The 23,469-nt window shown below is 42.3% G+C and overlaps 3 protein-coding genes across 9 annotated transcripts in view; 1 reads left to right on the top strand and 2 right to left on the bottom strand.

The window, feature by feature from the left end:
- Nucleotides 1-4,428, top strand: part of LOC128872789 (protein tweety) — an 8,528-nt gene extending 4,100 nt beyond the window's left edge. For 3 of the 6 annotated variants that reach the window (XM_054115822.1, XM_054115823.1, XM_054115824.1), the window contains 7 exons: nt 906-1,178; nt 1,277-1,611; nt 1,691-2,122; nt 2,244-2,345; nt 2,439-2,678; nt 3,899-4,092; nt 4,187-4,428. In XM_054115822.1, the coding sequence (XP_053971797.1) occupies nt 906-1,178; nt 1,277-1,611; nt 1,691-2,122; nt 2,244-2,345; nt 2,439-2,678; nt 3,899-4,070 (1,554 nt within the window). In that variant the 3' untranslated portion in view covers nt 4,071-4,092; nt 4,187-4,428. The remainder of the gene's footprint in view (nt 1-905; nt 1,179-1,276; nt 1,612-1,690; nt 2,123-2,243; nt 2,346-2,438; nt 2,679-3,898; nt 4,093-4,186) is intronic. The other 3 variants (XM_054115827.1, XM_054115825.1, XM_054115826.1) reach the window with 3 other exon arrangements.
- A 5,291-nt stretch (nt 4,429-9,719) lies between these two features.
- Nucleotides 9,720-15,526, bottom strand: LOC128872786 (pyridoxal-dependent decarboxylase domain-containing protein 1). The gene is made up of 11 exons (XM_054115819.1): nt 15,007-15,526; nt 14,600-14,845; nt 14,288-14,476; nt 13,360-13,773; nt 13,007-13,288; nt 12,840-12,911; nt 12,530-12,766; nt 12,105-12,449; nt 11,723-12,008; nt 11,344-11,601; nt 9,720-11,255 (listed from the first exon to the last, which is right to left on the bottom strand). The coding sequence occupies exons 2-11, from the start codon at nt 14,666-14,668 to the stop codon at nt 11,005-11,007; spliced, it is 2,403 nt and encodes an 800-aa protein (XP_053971794.1). The 5' UTR covers nt 14,669-14,845; nt 15,007-15,526; the 3' UTR covers nt 9,720-11,004.
- A 152-nt stretch (nt 15,527-15,678) lies between these two features.
- LOC128872791 (rhythmically expressed gene 5 protein) lies at nt 15,679-23,396 on the bottom strand. 2 transcript variants are annotated; one of them, XM_054115829.1, is made up of 4 exons: nt 23,272-23,396; nt 19,085-19,256; nt 18,899-18,988; nt 15,679-17,372 (listed from the first exon to the last, which is right to left on the bottom strand). In XM_054115829.1, exons 1-4 carry the CDS (start codon nt 23,347-23,349, stop codon nt 16,948-16,950), a joined length of 765 nt encoding a protein of 254 aa, XP_053971804.1. In that variant the 5' UTR covers nt 23,350-23,396; the 3' UTR covers nt 15,679-16,947. The 2 variants fall into 2 exon arrangements, with proteins under 2 accessions (XP_053971804.1, XP_053971803.1); XM_054115828.1 differs by lacking the exon at nt 23,272-23,396 and adding an exon at nt 20,872-21,485.
- Between the last annotated feature and the right edge of the window lie 73 nt (nt 23,397-23,469).

Here is a 23,469-nt window from a genome sequence, read left to right as displayed (position 1 = left end):
CTCGGCTCGGCTCGGCTCGGCTCGGCTCGGCTCGGCTCGGCTCGGCTTGGCTTGGCTTGGCTTGGCTGTCCAAACACCGAAAGGCAGCAAAGCTTTTGCATCGAGATGAGGATCATACTTAGCATCGTACCGTTCTTCTAAGCCAAGTGGCAGAGTGGTAGAAACACAGGGACAGAGGGCGAAGCGGACGGTACGCAAACAGGAGAGACAGGCCTGAAGAGAAAGACAGAGAAACGAGAAAGAAAAGGATACGAAGAAACGCAGCTGGATGCCGCGAGTGCACACGAGCTGTCCAAGCTGTGTGCAACTGGAAAGCACAATGGCCGGGAAAGCTGAAACAATGCACAAAGGGTTTCGTATAATGTGCCTGGGGCAACGTGCGGGCTTTAACGGGCTCTCTCGGTACGTTGGACCGCTAACTACCGACTGCCGACCAACTCGAAACTCGAATCTCGAGACATTTCCAACAAGAAACTCTTGAAATTGTTAAATTGTTCGATACGTAAAATATTTACATGTAGAATTCGCGTTAGACTCGGAGACGGGAAATTTGTATTCGAGGGAAAGTTTATCAATGTGTTGCGTAGATAATGAACGCAATGTATAGAGATACTCGTGTGCGTACGGATCGATTTACATAGCATGTTTGACGGGGTGGGACGCGATCCGTGGGTGGTTGACCCCGCAAGATACGTGAGCCTTTTCGATATCGCTACGGAAAAAGCTAGTCGAGTAGCTAGATATTTGACAAGGTGTTTGCGTTACCGGAATCCGTTCCAGCATTGTTATCTTATAACACAAGTCATAAGATACTGTATAGTATCGTAGATGCGCGGATAAGAGGTTAACGATTACCGATAACACGGGATGATAATTAACGTTCAACATTTGTACCGAATTAATAGAGCCTCGGGATACTTGGAAGTATTCCCGCAGCGTGGTTGATCCTGACGTTGCTGGTGTTGTTGGTATACCTGGTAACGAGATGCTGCGACCGGAAGCCGCGCCCCAGAAGGTCGATAACCCTGCTAAAGTGTTCGCTGGCCATCCTGGCGTTGCTTTGCAGCGGTGCTGTTGCCGTCGGGCTGTACGGTAACGACGACGTACACAACGGTTTAGTGCAATTGGTGGCCGCTGCGAAGAATCTCGATGGAATTGTTACGGGTGTGCGTAATCAGGTTGGTAGACGATCAGAAACTCGGTCTTGATTCGTTCGATCTCGATCAGAATAGTTTGAATAATGTGAAAATCCTGGACGCGAAACGTTCTCTTCAAGACCGACACGATAGAAACGACCTTGAAGAAGAAGGTACAGCCGCAATTGATCGCGATGGGAGACGACTTCGACGCTCCTGTTGGCAACAAGACCGCGTTGGGTTTGCTGTTGGACGCTCTAAACACTACCACCCAGAACACCGGGATCGCCGTCAACCTAAGCTTCGAAATTCGAAAGCCGTTGACCGGAATCAGCCTCGCCGGAGCTATCCAACTCTCGGAGAAGATAGAGCACGTAAGATGGCCCGTCACCATGGCTGTCCTGAGCGGGCTTCTCGTACTTTGCGTGGTGTTGGTCGTCGGAGTGGCCAGACACTCGAGATGCGTTCTCATAACGTACGTCTTTTTTCTACACCTACTACTACCACACCATTTTATCTATTTCTTCTATTACATTATAAATGTATCATTTCAGATTCTCCGTGTTTGGTTTGTTCGCGGTAATAGTCTCCTGGCTGATGGCTTCGCTGTACCTTGCTACCTCGGTGGCCTTGGGTGATTTGTGCGTGTCGCCGGACGGTTACCTAGTCAGGGCAGTACCTTCGACGCTACCCTCGGAGATTCTCTCGTACTACACGCATTGCGAAAACACGCGCAACAATCCCTTCACCCAGAAACTGCGCGACGGACAGCAAACGGTCGCCGAAATCAAGCAAAACTTGCATATCGTGACAAAGTTGGCGATAGACTTGTTCAAGGACCAACAGCTCCAACCTAAGCTGACCAGTCTTTCCACCGACGTAAACACCGTCGATAGACTCATGTCCGGATTGACTACGTTGCTCGATTGCAAACCTTTCCACAAGCAGTACGTTCACGCAGCCAAGAGCCTCTGTCACCTAGGCCTGTAAGTGAACTGTAAAACTGTACGATTTTCAAACGATTACAAACCAGATTGATCTAGCTGAAAATATTACGTGTCAACGATATTACGATATACCTGTACATGTATATAATGAAATCGTCAGGTATGGATTAACCTTCATGCTACTGGCTAGTCTGGCTGCTGGTCTCTTCTTCACCGTGCTAGTTTGGGTAGACTCCCACACCTGGATCTATATACGAAAACGGTGAGTATAGGAACGAAACGGAAATGGAAACGGAAACGTGCATCGACCAGCTGCCCGACGCGTATAGTACGATTAACGACGACTTTGTTCTAGAAGAGATTACCATCAAGTCGACGAGCAGGATCCGTATCTACCACCATCGGCAGCCTCCCAGGCGATAGCAGCGCGGACCCTTCGAGGCCAAGGGTCGTACCCGCCTACAGCCCCTTCTCTTTATCCGAATGCTCATGGCACTCAAAATACCATTAAGCAGCCTCTCTTGCTAACGCCGCCCCCGCCGTCCTACGCTACTGCGACTGCTCGAGCACGTCAGCTGCACGAGAGCATGTTAAAGTTTGTGCATGACATTTTCTTCGGTTTCATTTCTTAGCTACGTTTAATCTTTATCGCGCGAGAACGCGGAACCTAAACTCGAACGATCCTTTTCAGATTATTCTTATCCTTTGAATAATTTTCATCTTAATTTTCTTCTTCTTCTTCTTCTTCTTCTTCTTCGTCTCGATCTTACTCTTCATACAAGATGCGAGTGTATCTCGTCGAGTTTCGATACTACACTCGTTACGATACCTTTTCACCTTTCTACCATTTTGCCTGTGCTACTTGAAACTATATGCTAGTCAAGATTTTTCGCGAGCCATAATCTTTCAAGAAATCCTATTAAACTTGTTTCTCGAGATGTCTCGATAAAAGAAAAGCTTATATATCGTACATAGATTTTTTTTCAAACGTAACATTTGGCGCGATAAAGATTAAATTTTTATCAGCTGTGCGAGTTGCGAGACATACTCGAATTAACCTCGCGAAATCTTTGAAAAGGGATTAAATAATTGTTCCTGTTTCTTCGTATACGATCGCGTATTTCCCAACAACTTGTCAACACTGAAATACCAAAGAATACACGCATACGCATACGCATACACAACACGGTTATATATTTGCATACAATTTTTCGTTTATTATTCGCTTAATAACATTCTTAAAACTGTACTTTTTATTCGACGTTGTGAAATGGCCTGATTGTCTATTTTTATCGATTCAGTTAACCGATGTGACTTGTCGATGCCAATAGACACTGCATTTCGATCTGAACGCTGCTTTAATTGTCAACGACGCTCCGGTGATAACGACACAAATTATATCGCGATAAAAGAACTGTCGATTGCCGAATAGATTACGATACACGTGTAATAACCGATCGATAATTGTACAATGTGTTTCCATGTTTTTACGCCATCGTCCAGTTGTTTCAAACTGTTACTACACATTTAAAAAGATACTTTTCGCCGTTTAAATACTGTTTCTGGTCAATGTTTAATATGAAAAGTTGGTATTTCTATGGAAACGTTAGCGATATAGTGCGCTTATGTGCGTCTTTTCATTTGTTTCATAGCGTTTGTACCTTTTTCGCCATTAGATTGTTTCATAAAAACGAATGGTTTAGAATCCCCTCGATAGGAATCTACGTACGCACACATTATATACATATCAATCAAACGATCGTCCTGGAGAAAGATAATACTGCAACTTTGTTCGTTTCGATTTGTTAATTACAGAGGTGGGGGTGTTAACGGGAGTGGAGGAGGCGGGGATCACAAATCGTCTCAGCATAATCAGCAATCGGCAGGTGGGCGAGCTGAACACCGTTCTGGACTCGGAGATCAACCTGGCCAGTACGCGACTTTGAGCAAACAGTGCAAAACTCTCGAGTCGAGTGATTTTTACTGAGGGCACGCCCCCGCAGGGCCCGGTAAGTTAGATATTTCTCTTTGTCTCTCTTGTATCGATATCTGACTGTATGGATAACGATAATTCTATCGATGATGATTACGTTGAAATCGCAGGTAGGGAGCCACCTTGGACACCAAGCGTGGCGTCTTTCACCGGTACCCTGTCTCACAATTCCCACGGACCTGCTCATTTGGCCACTTTTCAAGATTCGCGAAAGACCCAGACACTGGATCCGAAGAATCTAGCAAACCTAAAGAGAGGTCCGACCCCGGCTTGGAATCAAAATCGTCCACTACCACCGAATCCTGCTAGTCAGCCGACCTGGGAGTTTGAATCTCGCTCCCAGACAAACATGAATCAGTTTCGGTCGTTGGTGCGTAACAAAGCGCCAAACATTCGTATCCAAGATCAAATGCAAGACCAAGTGCGAACATTGGATAGGAATTTCACGAGGAATCAGTTCAATGGGACTGCACAGATGAACGCTGTGCCGAACATGTACGGCACGTATAATCGAGCACAGTCCAGGCAGGACAATAAGACAACGGTGGCAACGTTGAGCCAAGTGCAAGGTAGCGATCCCAATTTGTACGCCGTGACCGAACTCTAATCGAAACCGCGAAATCGAGTCGTGTAAACTGCCATCTTACCAACAAACTCGATGATGTTTCTATGGTTAACCATTTAGGATCGTAGCACGCCTCGTACGGGGACGGAATGAGTTTCGAACGATCAACGATTAGCCAGTAAAATAAACGATAACAGCGGACAACAGTTGCGTCGAAGGAAGAATCGGTTAGTAGAGAAAGTTTTACCGATCGGAGAGTCTGTGTCTCTTCCCTGTCTTCGCACTGGTGCACTAGCAAATAATTGTTTCGTACTATCAGAAACGTTGCACAATTTTTCATTTGGAAGTCTACTAAAATGCAACGTGAGACCAAAAACGCCACCTTTAATGGTTAAACGATGGAAATATCATTGATCGCGTAAGTCGCGGACGCGCGCGCAAATATCAATACTGCCCAAGTACTTTTTCCTAAACGTCTTCTACACTTTTTTAACGATTCACGTAATTACGTAATTATGTGCGCATTATGTATCGATGCACGTGCGTGTTTTTCTTTTTTCATACGATACACACCCAAAATGGCTCAATTATCGTTTGATAAAGGTGTTTTAATAAGAACTTTGAGCACGAGATGAAATTTGTATACGTTTAAACGTACGATTTCAAACATCATGCTTTTCATATGCGTAATCCGGGAAATGGAAAAGGTAATTTACACCTAGGTTTCCTACGATAAGTACACGATTAACGTTGGTATATCGAAAGTTTCTCGTTGATTTATCCAACAATGAGGAAACCCATAAATTACAAGTGTCGTCGCGTTAATCTTTCGAGAATCGAACGAATACGATATGTAATAGATAGGTATCCAAGGTATCCAAGAAGCCTTGATATCGATTAGATATTAAAGGTAGACGAGTAATGCGAGTAAAAAGAACCGACACTGGCCGAAATGTACTTGAAATCGAAGAGTTTCCAAGAAGAACGATGTCACGTTGTAAAAATTCGCGTTCAAGATCGAAATTGGGGGATAATCGATTCCCATCGATAACCAAATATTAATGATAGATTAATGATATCGTATGGAAATTTTCGATCGAAATTTTGGTGACCTTTCACGGAAAATCGCCAAAAATACGAACGATACTTTAGCGACGAAAGGTCTTGTATATCCAAGATTTTCTATTTGTATATTGTGTACAGTGATAATCATTTTACGTTAGCTTATATTCTGTAAATGATCGTTGCTTCTCGACTAAGAGGCATACGGCATACGAGACGTATCACAGCCACACGAAACTCTGGACGATTAGTGGATAGTCGTCGTCGTCGTCGTCGTTGTATTTATTGCTTATTAGTTGGTAATTTTCAAAGACTACGAAGACGAAAAAGCACAAAAACCGTACGCGTAACAAAGTAGCGGATAGATTGCCTACAAAAGAAGAAAAAAAAAATATGAAAAGACATTTAATCCTGTGCGAATCATTCGCGTTCAACGTCGAACATTAGTCAACGTTGGTCTATTTTTTCGTTCTTAACTGTTCAAGCTTCATCCGACTGTTCGAATAGGTGATATCGTTATTTCTTATGGCCTACAACTTGCTCTTTCATAATATTTGTAAACTTGTTGTTAAGATTTATACTCGATCGTACGAGTTTCATTCCAATCTACATTTCGTTTCTTTTCTAATTACTTTGACGTTAACCTATAATATCGTTACATATATCGATCGAGAGTTTATAGAGAATGAGACATTTTTAATCTACGTTTACACAAACACATCGAGAACGCACGTTAAACGCGACCGATATACACACTTTTGATATACTTTATACATTTTTTATCGAGTAACAACGTTCGGGTAGAATATCTTTGACGTATAGAATTGATTTTTCCGTGCTATGCGTTCGGGTGTACTATCTACCACTGTACACACTTTACGCGTCTCTGCGAACAAATCTACGTATAAGAAGTTACCGCACGAAACACGGAACGAGTGATATATAGATGTATAATTATCCGCGTTAATATTTAAAGTCTGTAACGATGTTGCGTCGCGTCTCGTCGCGTCGCGTCGGCTGTTTGAGTATTTCTACAAAAGTTGTCTATCGAAATGATTGAGAAACAACGATAATATCGATCGCTGACTTGAAAGAAATAGAGAAAAAGGAGAAGAAACAAATTCTGGAAACAGGAGAACTTTGCCAATACTCGGCCGAACATACGTTTCAAGTACAAATACGGTGAAGACGTATGCGTCACGTATGCGATGGTGTTTCGCTGTTTATACGACGAAAAAAAGTTGTACGACCGTCTAATTTATCGTTATCGAATGTACGAACGCTTGTGCGTGTGTGTGCGTGTGTATATGGGTGCGCGCGAAGAAGAAAATGGTGTTGCTTCTTGGACAGAAGAGTCAGGATTTTCGAAAAGAAAAATAATAATCACGATTACATTTCACGATATTTATTTAAAAGTTTGTAAAGTGGATGGTGACGACGATTTTCTGTTTCGCAACGAGCATGAGAACGGTTTCAGTAGACAAAGCATGATTAGATGTAAACGTTTCATTCGCTGTACATAGTTGTAATATTTATTAAAAATTGAGTGATCGTAGCGCATCTAGTAGAATAACAACGCATTTGGTACTAGCCGTTAATTGATCGATCTAATCGCAACATCAAGCTCGACGAATGGAATCGTATAAAAGGAGACAACCCTGAATGTTATCGTCTCTTTGAATTTATGAAAGAAAAGAAACATTCCTAGTCATTGAAAACAAAGGTTTTACTTTTTGTACATGTTCAACCTTGTCCAGACGTAAACGAGGGACCCCTTGCCAAATCTTTTCCAAAGTGGCTCAATTGTTTCAACCGTATAGGGAAATTCTGTTTACGCTATATCGTTTCATCTATTCTCTTTTCCTTGTCTGCGATAGCGTAGAGTCTAACGAAAGATTTAGAGATGAGATGAGAAGCGAAGCTCGCGCGATTCCTCGTAGTAAAAGACATGGTGGAAGAGAACTGAGCGAGGGATACGAGTCGATTCGTTTTCTAATAGAATGTGCATTGCAACTTGTAACGGGATCAGATTGCGAGGAAGGTGAATCAGCCCGGAGCTTGGCTCGAATTTATCTGATTTACAATGTTGTCCTTATCTATTATGTCTACGCGTACGCGTTGTATCGTTAGGTCGACCAGCTATACAACCTGTCCGTATCACTTACAGAAATCAACTAGTCTATCAACCAGTGACACGAACATTTTTTATAATTAATCCCGACCGATTAAACACCGAAGACACCGAAAACACTGCTCGACCTAATACCTTTTCATCTGTCCCACTTAAACATACGCAATCGATGGAGTGGCCTACAATCTACAAAATGGTATAGCGATCTTAATCGGCCAGCATTTTCTCCTCGAACGGAAATATTTCTAATGGGAACACGTAGATCGGGCTAAAGAATTTTTAGTATCTCGATAGCAGCTTCGAACGAAGCATTATAGACTTTTTAAATGAAATTGCTGATGCGTGACGTGCGCCGCGAAAAGCGAAAAGCGAAAAGCGAAAAGCAAAAAACGAAACGCGACGGATTGATACGGTCAAACTACACGTATGCATTTGCTTATCGTTAGCCTTTTGATAGGCCGATAAAACACGTTTGGAAAACAAGTACGAAGAAACGAATAAACACTGTAAACGCAGTTTACAGTGCGAGAGACGGTCAAAGAGTCGAAATTGTTGAGCTTTCGTCGTAATCGCCGAAATCCAAGACTATATTATAAAACGCCAAACGGGATCAATACGATATTCGACGGATCTGTGAAAGAGCCTACGAGAAAATAAAGAAAATAAACGAATTAGTAAGAAGAAACTTGAACAGTTTCGAAACACGCTAGTCGAAAAACAACACCACCTTTTGCGAAAAGCTTAAATTCTAATGTACGAATCGCCGCGTAGTCTCGAAACTTGCAACTTCAAAGTGAAACTAAAACTGGAACCCGAATCCGAAAAGAAATCAAACACGCGAATAGGCATCTAATTCGCAAAGAAAACTCGAGAGGGAAAGATATAGTTAGATTCTATACATACATATAAATATACATACGCGAGTGCATAGTCTAGTCTAAACGATCGTTAACGGAACTTTTATTCCAATCGTTTGTCAGTTTGTAAGTTTGTATGTACTGTTATTATCGAATAGGAGTGTGTGCGAAATGGAGTTGAAAATCACTTTTTCCCGATGAGTACAACCGCATTTAATTTTCGCATCATTTTGATACACCAATCGTCAAACGAAACACGTGTGCGTGTGCGTGTGCGTGTGCGTGTGACTATGTGTACGTATACAAACGAGAACAAGAGAGAATGAATTATTATCAAATACGCCGATAGCGAAAGTACACGGTACAATTATATGGACGTGAAAAACCTTGTTAAATTAGCGATATGTTTCGTGTCGTGTCGTGTCGTGTCGAGTCGAGTCGAGTCATCTTGGCCTATGGAATTTGTTCATCGATGACCTAACTTATTTGAAAAATAGATGCCTCGAGAAAGAATTTCTTAGTATGATTGTTTTTCACGCGTATCAGTTTTGTTTTGTTCCTTCATTGGACAAAAATTCTCTACTAACGCAATCGCGGAGAAAACTAATATGCGATTATGCGTTTATTGCGTCGTGCGTGCGTGCGTCAGTCAGTCTCTTTTCTCTCGGTGCGCGAAAGAGACTAGTTAGAAAGTGTGTAGAGGCTATCAAGACTTGTATAACTTTAAGATTTCTATAATGTTTTTGTACGCGCGAAAAAAGCAATTGAAAATTGAAGCGTGTATTGTAAAGAGGATGCTTTGAGAAGCATATACAAAAGCATATATAAAAGAGAAGAAAAGGAAATTCGTCAATCTATACCGTTTTTCCGAATAACGATTGCATCTAATTGCCATATTCCAAAGTTAATTCCTCGTAATGTAACGCTAACGCGATGATTACGAAAAAAGAAATAAAAGTGTAATATCTAGAATCGTGTACGTTGAAACAACCACGATCCTGCTTAAAGAAATACACCGAGTAAAATCGTACGGTATACCGATTGTAATACTTTATTACAACAATTTGGTACATAAATATACATACAGTTCAATTTCTTTTCGTTTAATGTATCTGTCAACAATTTACCGAGTTGTAGCGTAATGCAAATATTTTGTTCAAGTTTTTCCTATAATCCGACGAATCCTGGCCTTTGTTGGCAAAATTACACATTATTACAGAGCAACGGTTCGCGTTGCGTTCCAATTCTTGATCTAAAAAGAAGAATTACACGGCATTCGTATGATCGCGTTGGTTAATGTTTTCCGCATATCGATTATTAGAAGCAAACTTTTCGTCGAATCGACGATCCACGTGTCCAGCACTACTCCTGCGAGTGTCTCTTTGGTGAGTCGGCGCTTTAATGTCGGAACGTTTCCGTTCCCGTTCCCGTTCTTGTTCTTCTTTAGATACGTTTAGTTGGATCGTTGGTAAAAGCTTAGCAACTATGAAGAAATTGTAACGTCGTAAAATGATGGTAGCGCGATCACGATTTTTCGTGTACCGACGTCTATCGAATATACCTTGTGCTGTTTCGAAAGAAACCAATGAAAATCGTATCGGTGTTTTCAATGACCGTGATAGGCGGCGCCGATGAGTAAAAATAAGAGACATCTTGTTGAAAAATTTCATTTGAACTCGTGTACAAACAACGTATCGTGTAAAATTCTATCACATTTATTTAAACTTTTACTCCGCGCTGGAATATCGATATACGTTCGACTAATTAAAGCGAACGTAATAACATTCGAATATTGTGACGCGAACATCACTTGCGAGACGTGTATGTCTGGCTGACCATTGTGCTGTAAGAAATGCTTGAGTAAACGATGACAGTCGATGCTTTTTATCAAACTCGTCGTAACAGTAACGATTTTACTTTGTATCAGTCTAATAAGTACATCAGCCATAATTAAGCAAATCGTATGCGAGCTTGCACAGTTAAAACGTCCAAGTAAGAAGCCGTTGAAAAGAAAAGAACACTGTGTACGGATCACGACCGAAGGATAAGGTAAAATGTTTGAGAAGAAAATTGCTCGATAAAGAATGGACAGCGCGAGTTTACCTGGCTCGAGTTACCAAGCTCTTCGGCTTACGTTTCAGAGAACTAATGCTTTGCTTTGCTCTGCTCTCCTCTGCCAACGTAAAGAGTAGCTTTCGCGGGAAAGATTCGTTACGAGCGTTTCAGCCACGGCATCGTTTCTTTCTCGCGTCAAGTCCGCAGACTCGACGCAGATGTTGTTTTCCGTCGACAAACCATGCCATTTGACGTTCACTACGACTTGACCTCGCCAGATTCCTCTTTTACCAGCGGATGAGAAGCGATGTTTGCGATCGCGGAAATACTTTTGCCGCTCTGCAGGCTAGAGTGACTCGAAGACCGACTATGACTCTGACTTCCCGCGCCAACTGGTGTTTGCACCAACGGTTGCGGTGGGGTTCTAGCTCCAGATCCATTGACCACGGTAGAATTCGGTTGCAGTTGCATGTGGTACTTGTAAATATTCTCTGTACTTTCGACGACTCCTACCATTCGAACAATGCTTTTGTAGCGTAGATACTAGAAAGTTACTAGACTGACGCGAATCGCATCGTTTGCAAATGAAATATTTACCAGCCTGTAGATTTAAACTACGTCCGCGAACTCCAGTCTCCTTCGAAGGTGGGCTCCACCAATTGACAAAGGTCCCAACGACGGGCACGTGCCTAAGAATACCTTCTTGCCATAATTTTTCGGCGTTTTCTCTCTCCAAATCTGTCTGCGCTGCTTCGATGCCTCTCTTTACCACCTCGGATATCGTATCGAGTAACTTGGAACTAGCTTCCACCTCTTGACCAACTTGCAAAACCAAAGACAATAATTCGGCTACATCTGCGAATAGAATCGTTTGTTTCTTTTATTCGGAAAATTGACAAGACAGAGTACGTAGCTACGAGTAACGTAACTAACAGTGCTACGTAAGAAATGTCATCAAAGTTCAATGTACTATTACCCGTGTCTTGCGTAACCATTCCAAATCGTACGCATGCCAAACCGTCGGCTCCTTCCCCCAAAGAAAACGCCGCGTCCGTGCTTCGTAAAGCTTCGACCAATTGCGTATTCAATCTATTCAATTCCTCCTTGGCCTGATCCGTCATTACGTGAATCCAAGTGGGAGGAGCGTAACGAACACCTCCTAAACCAGCCCAACCTGGCATCTCCACTAAATGCAACGAATCATTCTCCGAGACTAATTTTACAAATGTTTCTTTGCGTTCGACTGTCGCCAGCAATATTTCCTATTGAACGGACGATAACGATTAGTAGAAAAGATTACCCGATACGATACGATACGATACGTGCTAATTACACGTAATGTAACGCCGCCAACTTACTATCTGTTGCTCGAGACAAGCCACCACGTTATCTATATCCTCGGTCGTAGGTGGTGATTCCGAGTTTTCGAGAGGGCAAATGCGAATCGCTACGCCATGGTGTTCGATCTCGCACAGCTCTATTTGTACGTTCTCGATATCTCTTTGAAGAATTTGTCCCAGCCAGGAATTTAGTTTGTCGTAATACGGTGGAACGCGTTCCATTGCTTGAGCATCTCTGTCCGCGGGCAAAAATTGAAAGACTAAAGCACTGGCCACCGCTTCGAAGAGTTGCGGATTGTTAACAGGATTCGTTAACAATTCGTTTATCGTATAGGATCCTGTTTCCCCTCCTGGTGGTTGACTCTTAAACAATCGATTATATACAATTTCGTATGCGATACTCGGCCACCAAACAACAAGATATTACTCGTATCGCCAATTACCAAAATTCCTATGCAAGTAAATTTTTTTATTTTATTGTACAATTCTTCCACAGCTAAAAAGCATCTCTTGAGTTTATTATGTACACCGTCTCGACCTAAAGCCTGTAACGTAGCCCACAGTGGTAAAGTCGGTAAACGTCTGGACAACGAATCCGTCATTAAACCCGACACAAACGACAAAGTTGTGTCTCTCGGAGTGGGTCGACCACCTTTCGTGTCCGTTAGTCTGTACAATGTCTAACCGTATACGTTAAGGACAAAACATACCATTCTCTGTTTTTAACGTTTCGATATCTCTTTAAAAGGATACGACTACTGGCAACGACGGTATACCTAGCCAAACACCAAGAGGTAATGTAATACTATCCGCTACCTTTGAAGGCTGAAAATCAACGATATTTTATTTCATTTTATTTCATTTTATGCATTCAATGTTGGGAAAACAAATTAGGTAATTTAACGATAACATCAACGCACCAAGTCTTTCGCTGAATTATTCAGCGCTAACGCAGCCAAACAATGTCCACGGAGATGGAGCCAGACATTGTATTTATCGCAAATTGCACGAAGCCTAGCGATGTTGTCGCAATGTCCCGTTAGTACCGAACCCGCTTCGGCCAACACTAGAAGCGGCGTTACACTGTTTGACTGAGTATCTTCCGCCAAACGTCGTTCTAAAGCCGAAACGTCCATACTGTACCGTGATCCGAACATTGTATTATAGGGAATGTGTCTTACGCAGTGAAGCGGCAAAGAAAGCTGCGAAATATTAAACACAATGTTAGCTATTTTTTGTTATTTAAAAAAAAAAAAAAATGGTGCGTATATACCTGTCTGCATAGATGTTGAACCACACCTAAAGATGCGGCCACGGAACTATAAATTAGAGGCGGCGAAGCTGTAAGAGCTGTGAAACCCTCTTCCATGTATCGAGGATACTTTCGGTGTAGCGCCAACCTGGTTACCCTGACTAAACCTTCCAAGTGGTCCTCGTGAAACGAGGAGGCACAGTCGATGAAACGAAAAATATGACTGAGCCATCTCGTGGTGTCGGCAGCCAAACGACCGGCTAGCTTCTGAGCGTGCGATTTTGGAAGCGCGAGAGCGTACGCGGAAACAGCGTGTGTAATTAACGCCAATTTCGCTGGCTCTGTTAACGTTGGTAGATTCGTCACCTGGCTGGTACAAGTCTCGGTCGAACCATCCTCCGCTGGTTGCGGAGCGTCGTCGTGAATTACCAAATCCTGGAAACGATTTACGTTGTTTCACACAGCCGATATAAAACTTTGAAAATATTACGAGCGATGGATATTTTCTCTCTCTCTCTCTCTCTCTCTTTTCTAAAAAGATTACGACTCTAACTTTAATTTAATTTCTTTGTACTTTTATACATAAAAATACGAATATAAATATAAATATCTACGAATACAGTTTATATAAATTCCAGGGATCGAGTACTTGTTGATATAGTTTAATTTAGGTTTAGACGGCACAGCTACGTACACTATACAGTCGGCCAGTTTGAAAGAAATGAATAACAAATTGGACCGTTTGTAAATATTTGAAAACAGCCGCCAGCAACTCGGTAGATTCGTCGATGTACGACTCGGGAGGGCAATTGACCGTTTTACGATTGTGTATAGCCACGTGACGAGCGCTCGTCGATGGACACAAAAGTAGGAACCAATCAGAAAGAGAGAGGCTCGTAGAAATGACCAACGACGGCCGAGCAATGGCTTCTGCTAGTATTGTATTTACCTGAATCAAAGTTAATATTTCATCAGGGCTTTTCGACTGTGAAAGAAATCCAGAGGGATTGTTCCAGGTGGTACCGCCACCGTCGGCTGCTCTCTCTACAGCTTCCTCGAGCCTCGATATCACCTGCGAGGCTTGAAATTCCAAGGCGGCCACTTGATTCGACGTAGTAGACCCACCTCCGGCACTGACCTGTCAAAATCATAGAAAAACCACTGTATAATGTCGAGTCGCTGCAACTCTGAATTTTCTCTCGACACTTCGAAAGCCACTATTACGTTATCGAGCACTGTCTTGATCACGGCTGACACGAACCTCGAGTATGTTTTGCGCTATACTTTCCATCGTCGTTTTATCATTTGTGTCAGTCTGGTGGTCGGCCATCGTGGCAGTAGTTGGCAGTATCGCAGTATGTGTAGTCGTCGCTGGTCCGTTGGTCGTCGTGGCCAGGCGCAGTGCTGTCGCAATTTCGGTGGTGCTCGGTCGTTCGTTCGTTCGTTGCGTTGCGTTGCGTTGCGTTTCGTTTAGTTTCGTTGCGTTGCGTTTCTGGCTGGATACCCACTGAAAACAAATTTCTTCTTTTTTTAATTCTCCCGTTTTCCTAAATAAATATGAATCTCCTATAATTCGAGCTGATGAAAATAAAACAATTTTTCACGCTTTTCAAGAAATATAGTTTGATCACGTGAGAAATTAGAAAAAGATGAAGACGATAAACGTACGCGTTACGGCCCTTATTTTATCTATACGGCTGTTATCGCAACGCCAGTTGTTCGATACGACGCGATAGGGCGTCTTGTTGCAACTTTTTGCCACTAGGAGCGCCACAAGCCACATAAAGTTGTTTTCACTGCTACACTCTGTATCACCATCGCCGCCGAAGAAAACATTTCGATGTGATAATCCGAGCAGCATTTCGAGCAGTTCCTCGGCTGTATATTTTCTTTGAACCATTTTAAAGTTGTTGAAATTACAACAATTCAAAATTCTTCTGTCAAGACATGGATAAAGAAATATATGTTAAGAAACATTGTAGAAAAATGTAACGAAAGGGAGTGTAAACTGGTAATATTACCAAGCACTTAAAATAAACTGTTGAAAATGAAAAAAAAAACGAAAGTTTGGTGGCGCCATCCAACTACAACAGCGGCAACTATTTTCACAAGAAACTTGAGCGTTTTGCCACCGATGGTGCCACTGGTTCCAAACCAAGCGCCATCTAGCAGGAACAGGGGCGAGTAATTTCGCTATAAAGTTGGGCGTTTTCGCACCGATGGCGCCACTGGTACTAAAACCCGCTGACTGAGCGGCTCAGCGAGCGGTGGCTTTTCCGAACGTAGCCGTATTTCGAGGTTCGAGAAATAAAAATAATTCTATAAAGAGTACACTATCGATCTCGGATATCACATTTTATTATAATTATAAATCATCTACATCTGTTTAAAAATATATATTCATAAAAATTGCTTTCACTTTCGTTTTAATAATAATCTGATGTTACATTATTACAAACATTGTATACACGTAAGATCTATGCTACCTTGTACAAGTATAAAACATGGACGTTTGAGAGATTTTCGAAAATTTTAATGCGGTATTTAAAAAGCTACGATGCGGAAAATTTCGAAATGGACATCGTATTCGTGTAAATACCAGTTATAAACTCGACCGTATAATTGGAATAATCACAATAATATATTGCACGCATAAAAATATTCCCTGTTAATGAAATTTCAGCGAGGTAAGTTCCTTTACACCAACGGAGGCGTTTGTCTCGATAAAATTTGATGGTATAATATGGTATAATCGAGAGTTTGTGACGTGTTTACGGTCTCGCGTAACAAAACGATCGGTCCGTCTTTGTGCTTTTTGGCGCTAGACTCGCTACGGTAATAATTATAAACGAAACTGCAAGCGGTAAACGATGCAAAGATAAATAACTAATTACGCAAATGATGAAATAAATAACGAGTGAATGAAAACGTATGATCGAAAGTGTTCATGGTCGGCGATTATAATTATAATTATTCGTGTGCAGAAGCGAATGAAAGCATGCATCAGCGGTATTCATAAACCTAAACGTAAACCTAAACATATATATATATATATATATAAATAGAATCGAATATTCTATCGCGTATTCTCAATTAGAAACTAATAACGAAAATAAATAGAAAGTTTGATTGCCGACCAATCGTCAATTAACACGCTACGCGTACGTTAAACGATTTCAGAGACCGACGGATACTTTTTGACCAACGCTCGTGAAAACTATGTACGAATGTTGTACGCAAAAACAGTCTTTTCAACACTCATCACTGCCGACTTTGCGACATTAGTTTCCGACTACGTAACACGTATAATTGATAATGAATACGATTGAAAAATATCAGCGTTTCGTTCGTTTCCTTATCCGTCTCTTTTAAAAAAAGGTAAAACTTTTGGGCGAGGACTTCGTAATCGTATGCATACGTATCCTTCGTGTATAGATATCGACTCGATGGAAAAACGGTTGCAAGTTGCAACGAAACGCATTTCTCCGTTCTACTAGCGTAGATACTAGGTGTATGTAGGCAATACCAGCCTCGAAATACAGTCGACTATAGTCGTTTAAAAAGAGGCTGGATTTCCTTCGGCATTCCTCAACGATGAATCACATTTCCTCAATAGTAGCGTATATTGCGCGTTGCGACGACCTCTTGAAGCAATCTTGTTTCAAACGGTAGATGAACGGATCGTTGGTTGAGACGTTGGCGCTGCGGACGTGGTTGCGATCGCGATCGCGATCGCGATCCTGGCTGATTGTTCGGCTCGGGAAACGTATTGGGTTTCGATCGATTATCGTACATCGTACTGCTGGCCGCTTCGAGTTCATCGATAGACGGTAGCCGAGAGTGTCTGTACTCGTCGATGTCCTCGTCGCGTGGCAAAGGACGCGTGGAATCCTCCGGAACCGGTCGACCATCGGGGTATACGCGAATCACCATCGGTCCGACCAGGTACGGGCCTGCAGATGGTCGTGCGTAGTCGGCCGACGATGCCGTGTCTTCGCCTAAGCCATTCGTTTCGCTGCCGGTGGAGCTGGTGGCTGGAACAGAATAAGAAATGAAATTTTTACTAAACGGGATGGAAAATTGCAGTCGAATAGTCGAGTAGTTGACGCGATACACGGATTTTAACGGTAAACGTTTCTTACCGTAAAGGGTTATTTAAGTTTAACGTTTAAGTACGATAATATTTTCGCGTGGTCGGGTTCCTCGCGAGACCACGATCCGTGTCCGTGGCGCATCGACTCGCGACTTGTAACGAGCTATTTTTACGCCTAGTCTCTACGTGCCATGTACACAACTCTTGGAACTTTTGTTAATCACTTTGTTCGTCGCTTGTTTCGCGAACGAGCTGCGATCGCATGCCAAACTTTCCTCGTACTTGACGCGCAGTTCAACCACCGAACCGTCTATTCGACTGTGAAATATGCCGAAAATATGTATATCGCTATATCGGTTTATTTCCGTTCGTGTCCCTTATTTACGTAGAAAACAAGAATTTCACGGTCCTCCAAGGGTTAGGATAGGTTGTTTAAGGTTGAACTTGAAATCCGTCGATATATCGATGCATTTCTCGGAGAAAATGTGAAAGGCTGTTCGAGCAGTCTGGTCTCCGATGGAAATTGACCTCCTTTCGGTGTTTCCAGTTTCCAAGCATCATCCGTGGCCGTGTACCCTGGCCACGAAACGCATTAAACCAGAGAGATTAAAAGATAAAGGACGTTTTGTAATAGCTGTATCGAATTGTTTAGATCGGGTGTCGGTAAATGTTACGATATAGTATAATATAATCCCCGTCGAATTGTCACGATGATTGTTGGAGATGGAGTGAAAGTAGTGCAGCGAAGAAGACTAGTCGATTTGAGAAGGAGCGTTTTACTATCGAATGCGATCTCGTTCAAAAGAAGAAAGAAAAAAACAAACTTTCTAGTGGAATGCGCGTGATCGACACGGTACCTGGAACTTTCTCGCAGCACCATTTGTTTTCGTTGACGCTTCGGGTCACGCGAATTTCTGAATGCGAATGAAACGCAAACATTGAATCTGCTTTTCAGTCTGATGTATTACTATTACTATTATTACTCGTATTTTTATCTTTCATATCTCTGGTACTGTGCGTGTAGAATGTTGCGACTCAATGTTAATGGGAAAGGTTTATCGACTCTGGCCAACTTTTACCAGCCTATCAGTCTCTCGCGTTGGTTCACGCGATCTTTCATCGATTAAAACTTTCACTCGAGCTAATTATTATAACTTTTTACGGCAAATAAAGCTATCTTTTTTTTTTCCTTACTTTTTACTTTAAAAACATCGCATCAGGGTACAATTATCGCTGGCAGCTACAAGAAACGCCCCCGAGTGATCGCGATGCGAAACAAATCCGTTTGTTCGGCCATAAATTGCGTGTTTGCGATAGCATCGTCACAGAAATGATCTTTTCCACGGCATGTTGATCGATGGTTCAATTACACGATGCTAATTTTTATCGTAATTTTTGCTACTTTATTTGCTCGAGTAAGTTGAACTAGTCAAATTTTATAATTATAATTATAATATATTTACATACCTAACGAATCTGGTCCAGTCGTCAAGTAGGATTCATCTGGCTCGTGACCGGTTCTCGGCGAATATCCGTTTTTCGCCATGGCGCGCCAAACTGTAACCGAGAAGTAACAAGTTACGATCCTCGTGTACTATACCTATGTACGTATATTATTTATTATAGAGGTACATGGAAAGTTTGTAAACTCACTCATTTCCTTGGCGCCACGCTGATACGGATCCAATTTATCGAGAAACGTGTCGTCCATATTGGCTAGACTTCGAAGACCGGAGACGAGCAAGTTTTTGTTGCAATCAGGCATCGAGGAATCCGTGCAGAACTTTGCTACTTGCTCACTGAATATTCGGAACAAATGGCTCGTCTGAAATCGAACGTTTCAAAGTTGATCGGGAGATTGAGGGAAAAGCATGAAATTATCGAACGGTAGCGCGAACGTTAACTGTTACGCGATCAAGAAATTACCGGGATACATGATAGATCTGTGAAAATTAAATCTCATTTTCAACATCACGATGAAAATCGTGTCGATTTATCCATCTCTTTTTCTTTTATAATAATAATCCTCTACTCGTATATACTCGTGTTAACGTTCTTTTCTTTTTTCGTCTGTTCAAAGAGCGTCGATGATCGCGAAAGCTGTTTTCTATTCCGCGTGGACAAATGCATTCTGACCGCGTCCGGTGAAACTCGGCAATGTGTAACGCACGGTATATTGGACACGACAGTTATAACAAACAAATATATATGCGAGCCGCGGCTCCTCGTACATCACGTATCGGGCCTGATTGCGATACACGCTTTTTTTTCCTTTTCGTCACGATCAATTCTACCCGTCAAACATGCCCCTGTTCGCGTTCTACACAAAACGCAATGCTCGATGTCCACACACTTTTGGCTCTATCTATGGACGTTCGATTACGCGAATATTCGACCTTGGAATTTCTAATGACATTTCCGTAACAACTTTCGAACCCTCGAAATCGAATATACCGACGCGACGCGACGCGACGCGACGCGACGCATCGCGACGAGACGTGAAATCGATAACGGCTATACGAGTGGAATCAAACGAGGTACAATAACCATTGACAATCTTTATTGTACCTAGTTGTGTTTTTTGTTTTATCACTTCATCACTCATGCTCGCTTATATTAATTCATCCCTCTCTTATTATCACATTTACGTGCCTTTGGTTGATCTTATTATTATGCATGTTAATACTCAATACCGAAGGAATATGACTTTTTGAGTCGATATCTCCTCCTATTTCTATTCTTTTATCGAGAGGAAGACAAGTATATCGCGTGGCAATCGAACAAGCTTCCGGTATTACTCGCGGCAAACAATCATTTCTTGATCCGTGCGTGTTTTTACTGTTGGACGGAAAAATTGCTACGATTTATAGTACGTTACTAAAGTAGAAGCATCGAAACTCTTGTTCGATGGAGAAAACTTGAAAAACTAGAGCTAAGGTAAACAAGAGGAACGACCGCGGGTGCTGGTGCGGGCGAGGACGAGGGCGCGGACGCGGACGCAATGTCACGAGAAAAGTCAATGTCCGAGACGCGCTCGCGCAATTGCACTCGACTGGACTGTACAAGTGTACAAGTGTACAAGTGTACAAGTGCACAAGTGCACGAGCAGAGAGAGCATTTTATATGAATGCGCACCATTTCGTTCGGTGAAAGTTTCATTTTACCGATGTCGCGTACAGGGCTTTACTATATGGTAGGGCGTGTTAAAAGAAAAATTAATAGACTCGTTAGAGACTATAGATTTTTCATTTTTCTCTCTAGAGAAATGACGAGTATAACGAAGGCCGTACAAAACTAAAAACTACACGCTCAGCGATAGTTAGCAGAGAAAAATTTGAACGTGGAAATTGTCGGAGAAAGCAAGAGTCTCGAGCGCACAAGTTTTTTCAATCGGATATTATACGAATTTCATTTACGAAAGAACCTCGAACAATACTCACTTTCTCGTCCCGCGACAGGAATTCCCACATGGGTATCGCAGAACCAGTGATACATAAAGTACGGCATCCCAGTGTCAGGATACCGACAACGATCACAAAAGTTCTCCGATTCCTCATTACTGACGTTTCACTTTTTCTTCGACAGCCTTCGGAATACAATTTTTCTACGCGTTCCAACTTTGTCTAGATCTGTTCGATCTATCGCACGTACATTACTCGTACAAAGTCCAGCACGAACGGTAAATTCTTCAACGAAAACACTCTCCTCGCGATCGAGGAATTATCATTCGAGCTACGCGAGAGCCGAGAAATTTATAGTCGGAGTGTATTTGTTAATCGTCCAAACGGAAATATCGATATCACGTCGCGACGCGTCGCGGCGCGGCGCGGCAGGCGAGAATAACGTTCACGTGGAATCGAATGCACGAAACATACAAGCGACGATCCACTCGTGTCGAATGGTCCGTGCAAACTGGCCAATCTCCTTTGCCTCGACTCCCTGGTTATATGCATGTTGGTAAGCTACCGATGTCTACGTGCCTCCGATCCCACCAGACGCGCCACGCCGCGCTTTCAAGACCAGAGTCCAGTCCACGAGCACACCAGTTCTTCCAATATTTACGTCTGTCCAGGACGTCATCGGCCCGATACAAACTGTTCTGGATAACAACAAATAATGTTTTCTCATTCTCGCCAATAGTTGCCATTTAATCGCTCGATATCGATACAATTTCAACATGTTGTTCCTTCTCGGAACAATCAACTCGACGAAATAAAACTATCATCACGGTAGAATTTTATTGCTATACTATGTATTATTGGAACAGTTCCAATTCTACGATCCAACCAGACCAACTTAATCTGCCCACTGGAAATCTGCTTGGAAACGTTCCGATCTTGTTCATCCGGTTCTTCCAGCTGGCTCGCGTTAGGTTCTCGCGTTAGAATCGCGTTACTCGACGCTTCCACGTTCTTCCAAATGGTCCAAGTGTATTTTAAAATTCGCCAATATTACTTACGTAGAATACGAGATATAATTAGGAATAGTACGTATATACGAGAAAAAATACACACAGCACGAATGGTAAATATAGATAGTTGAACAAAAATAGGATAATTGCGAATGTATGTTTTCTGGATCCGAATTCGTGACACGTCTCTTCGAAATGTTTGCTTCCGTCCGTTTACCGCCGTTATTTATCATTTATTAAGCGCATAGAAAAAGATGGATGGTAAAGTTTGACAACGAGTGACGTAGGTCATTGATGGAATTATTAGTTTCGCAAACGTTTCTGTGAGACGCGATTCTAAAATGCCGCGTAATTAAAAGAAGAAGATGGATGAAACCAGTAGCGATTATCGATGTTTTGCTTAGCGATGATACTTGTTTACGACGCGACGCGACGATGACCAACGTGGGAATTCAAATACAGCAAACTCGCTTTCACGCATAAATACGCATCGGCACAGCTGCATGGAATAAGGAAGCTTGGATTATTCGTGCAGTAGAAATGCGAACGCGCGTCTGTTACCGTGACCGGTATCGTTCCAGGTAATCACCACTATCTCGTAGGCTCGCTGCACATTTACAGTCATCGTGCAGTCATCCGACTATTATGTCACTCGAATCCTACGAGAATAGATCCAGAGGTTCTCAATGTTGGTTCAGTGTTATTTCTAAATATCCCGTGAAAACCCGAATGTATGTACTCGTACGTGTATGTAAAAAATGTTCGATATCGATACTCTTTACGATTCGGAATCTTTCATTCGATGTTTCGTGTACGGAATCGTAATTTATCGTGCGTTTCATCGGTAAATCCAGAATTTTCCTAAAACCAAACGTTCTCACGTCTAACGTTTACTCGTTCACGAGCTTATCGCGACTTTGATCCATGGAACAGTCTCTCGAATGCAACGTTTTACAGGACCAATCGCGCAGGAATTACATAAACGGGTGTCAAGGGTGCTCTATACTTTGGTATACTACGTGTATGTAGCACGTAACCTGAATTTGGAAATTCACTTTCCACGACTCGAAGAAGTTTTTTGGTCGTAACGATCGGACGGTCATGTCGGTGATCCGAGATCGAGAGGTGTGGAATTCGTTCCGGTCGACGCATGTAACAGTTGCCGGATGCTTAGCGCTTCTCTGGCGAAAGAGTTGGCATCAACGATGCCTGTTTCGAATACACGAATGTTTCTCGCGTTAGCTCGAACCGCGATATCGAACAACAGTTTAACGTGTGTACGCGTACGCGGAAATATCGTACCGCACGAATCGTAAACGCTCGCAACTATTTCTATTCTATACATATACATGCTATACAAACATGAACTGTTTCAAAATTATGCATATTTATTTGTTTCTTTTCGATTCATTCCTGCTTCTATACTTACCTTTAACAATTTCTGTCTGGTTCTCCAGGATGCTCGGCGAAAAAATCGGAGAATCTCTGCCGATGCTTCAGAGGTCATTGTACGAGAGAACTGAACCTACTTTTGCCGTAGCATTTCGTACGACTAATTCCACGTTAATAACTCACGGAACTCGCGATGACGCATTTAGTCGCATATTATAAAAATAGTCCAGCATTG

Source organism: Hylaeus volcanicus, chromosome 2 (assembly GCF_026283585.1).
Source record: "Hylaeus volcanicus isolate JK05 chromosome 2, UHH_iyHylVolc1.0_haploid, whole genome shotgun sequence".
In the NCBI taxonomy this organism is placed as follows: domain Eukaryota; kingdom Metazoa; phylum Arthropoda; class Insecta; order Hymenoptera; family Colletidae; genus Hylaeus; species Hylaeus volcanicus.
Note: the sequence above shows the minus strand (reverse complement) of the source record. Positions and strands in the feature narration are given on the sequence as shown.

Bases quoted from the DNA above. Each gene is read 5' to 3' on its own strand.
- LOC128872786 (XM_054115819.1), bottom strand. From the start codon at position 14,668: ATGGCCGACCACCAGACTGACACAAATGATAAAACGACGATGGAAAGT. The intron at 14,477-14,599 runs GTTCGTGTCAGC...TGATTTTGACAG, and splicing joins TAGCGCAAAACATACTCGAG to GTCAGTGCCGGAGGTGGGTC. The intron at 13,774-14,287 runs GTAAATACAATA...AATCGTTTCCAG, and splicing joins AAATATTAACTTTGATTCAG to GATTTGGTAATTCACGACGA.
- LOC128872791 (XM_054115828.1), bottom strand. From the start codon at position 20,988: ATGAGGAATCGGAGAACTTTTGTGATCGTTGTCGGTATCCTGACACTG. The intron at 19,257-20,871 runs GTGAGTATTGTT...GTTCGATTTCAG, and splicing joins TCCTGTCGCGGGACGAGAAA to ACGAGCCATTTGTTCCGAAT. The intron at 18,989-19,084 runs GTGAGTTTACAA...TCTCGGTTACAG, and splicing joins GCGTGGCGCCAAGGAAATGA to TTTGGCGCGCCATGGCGAAA.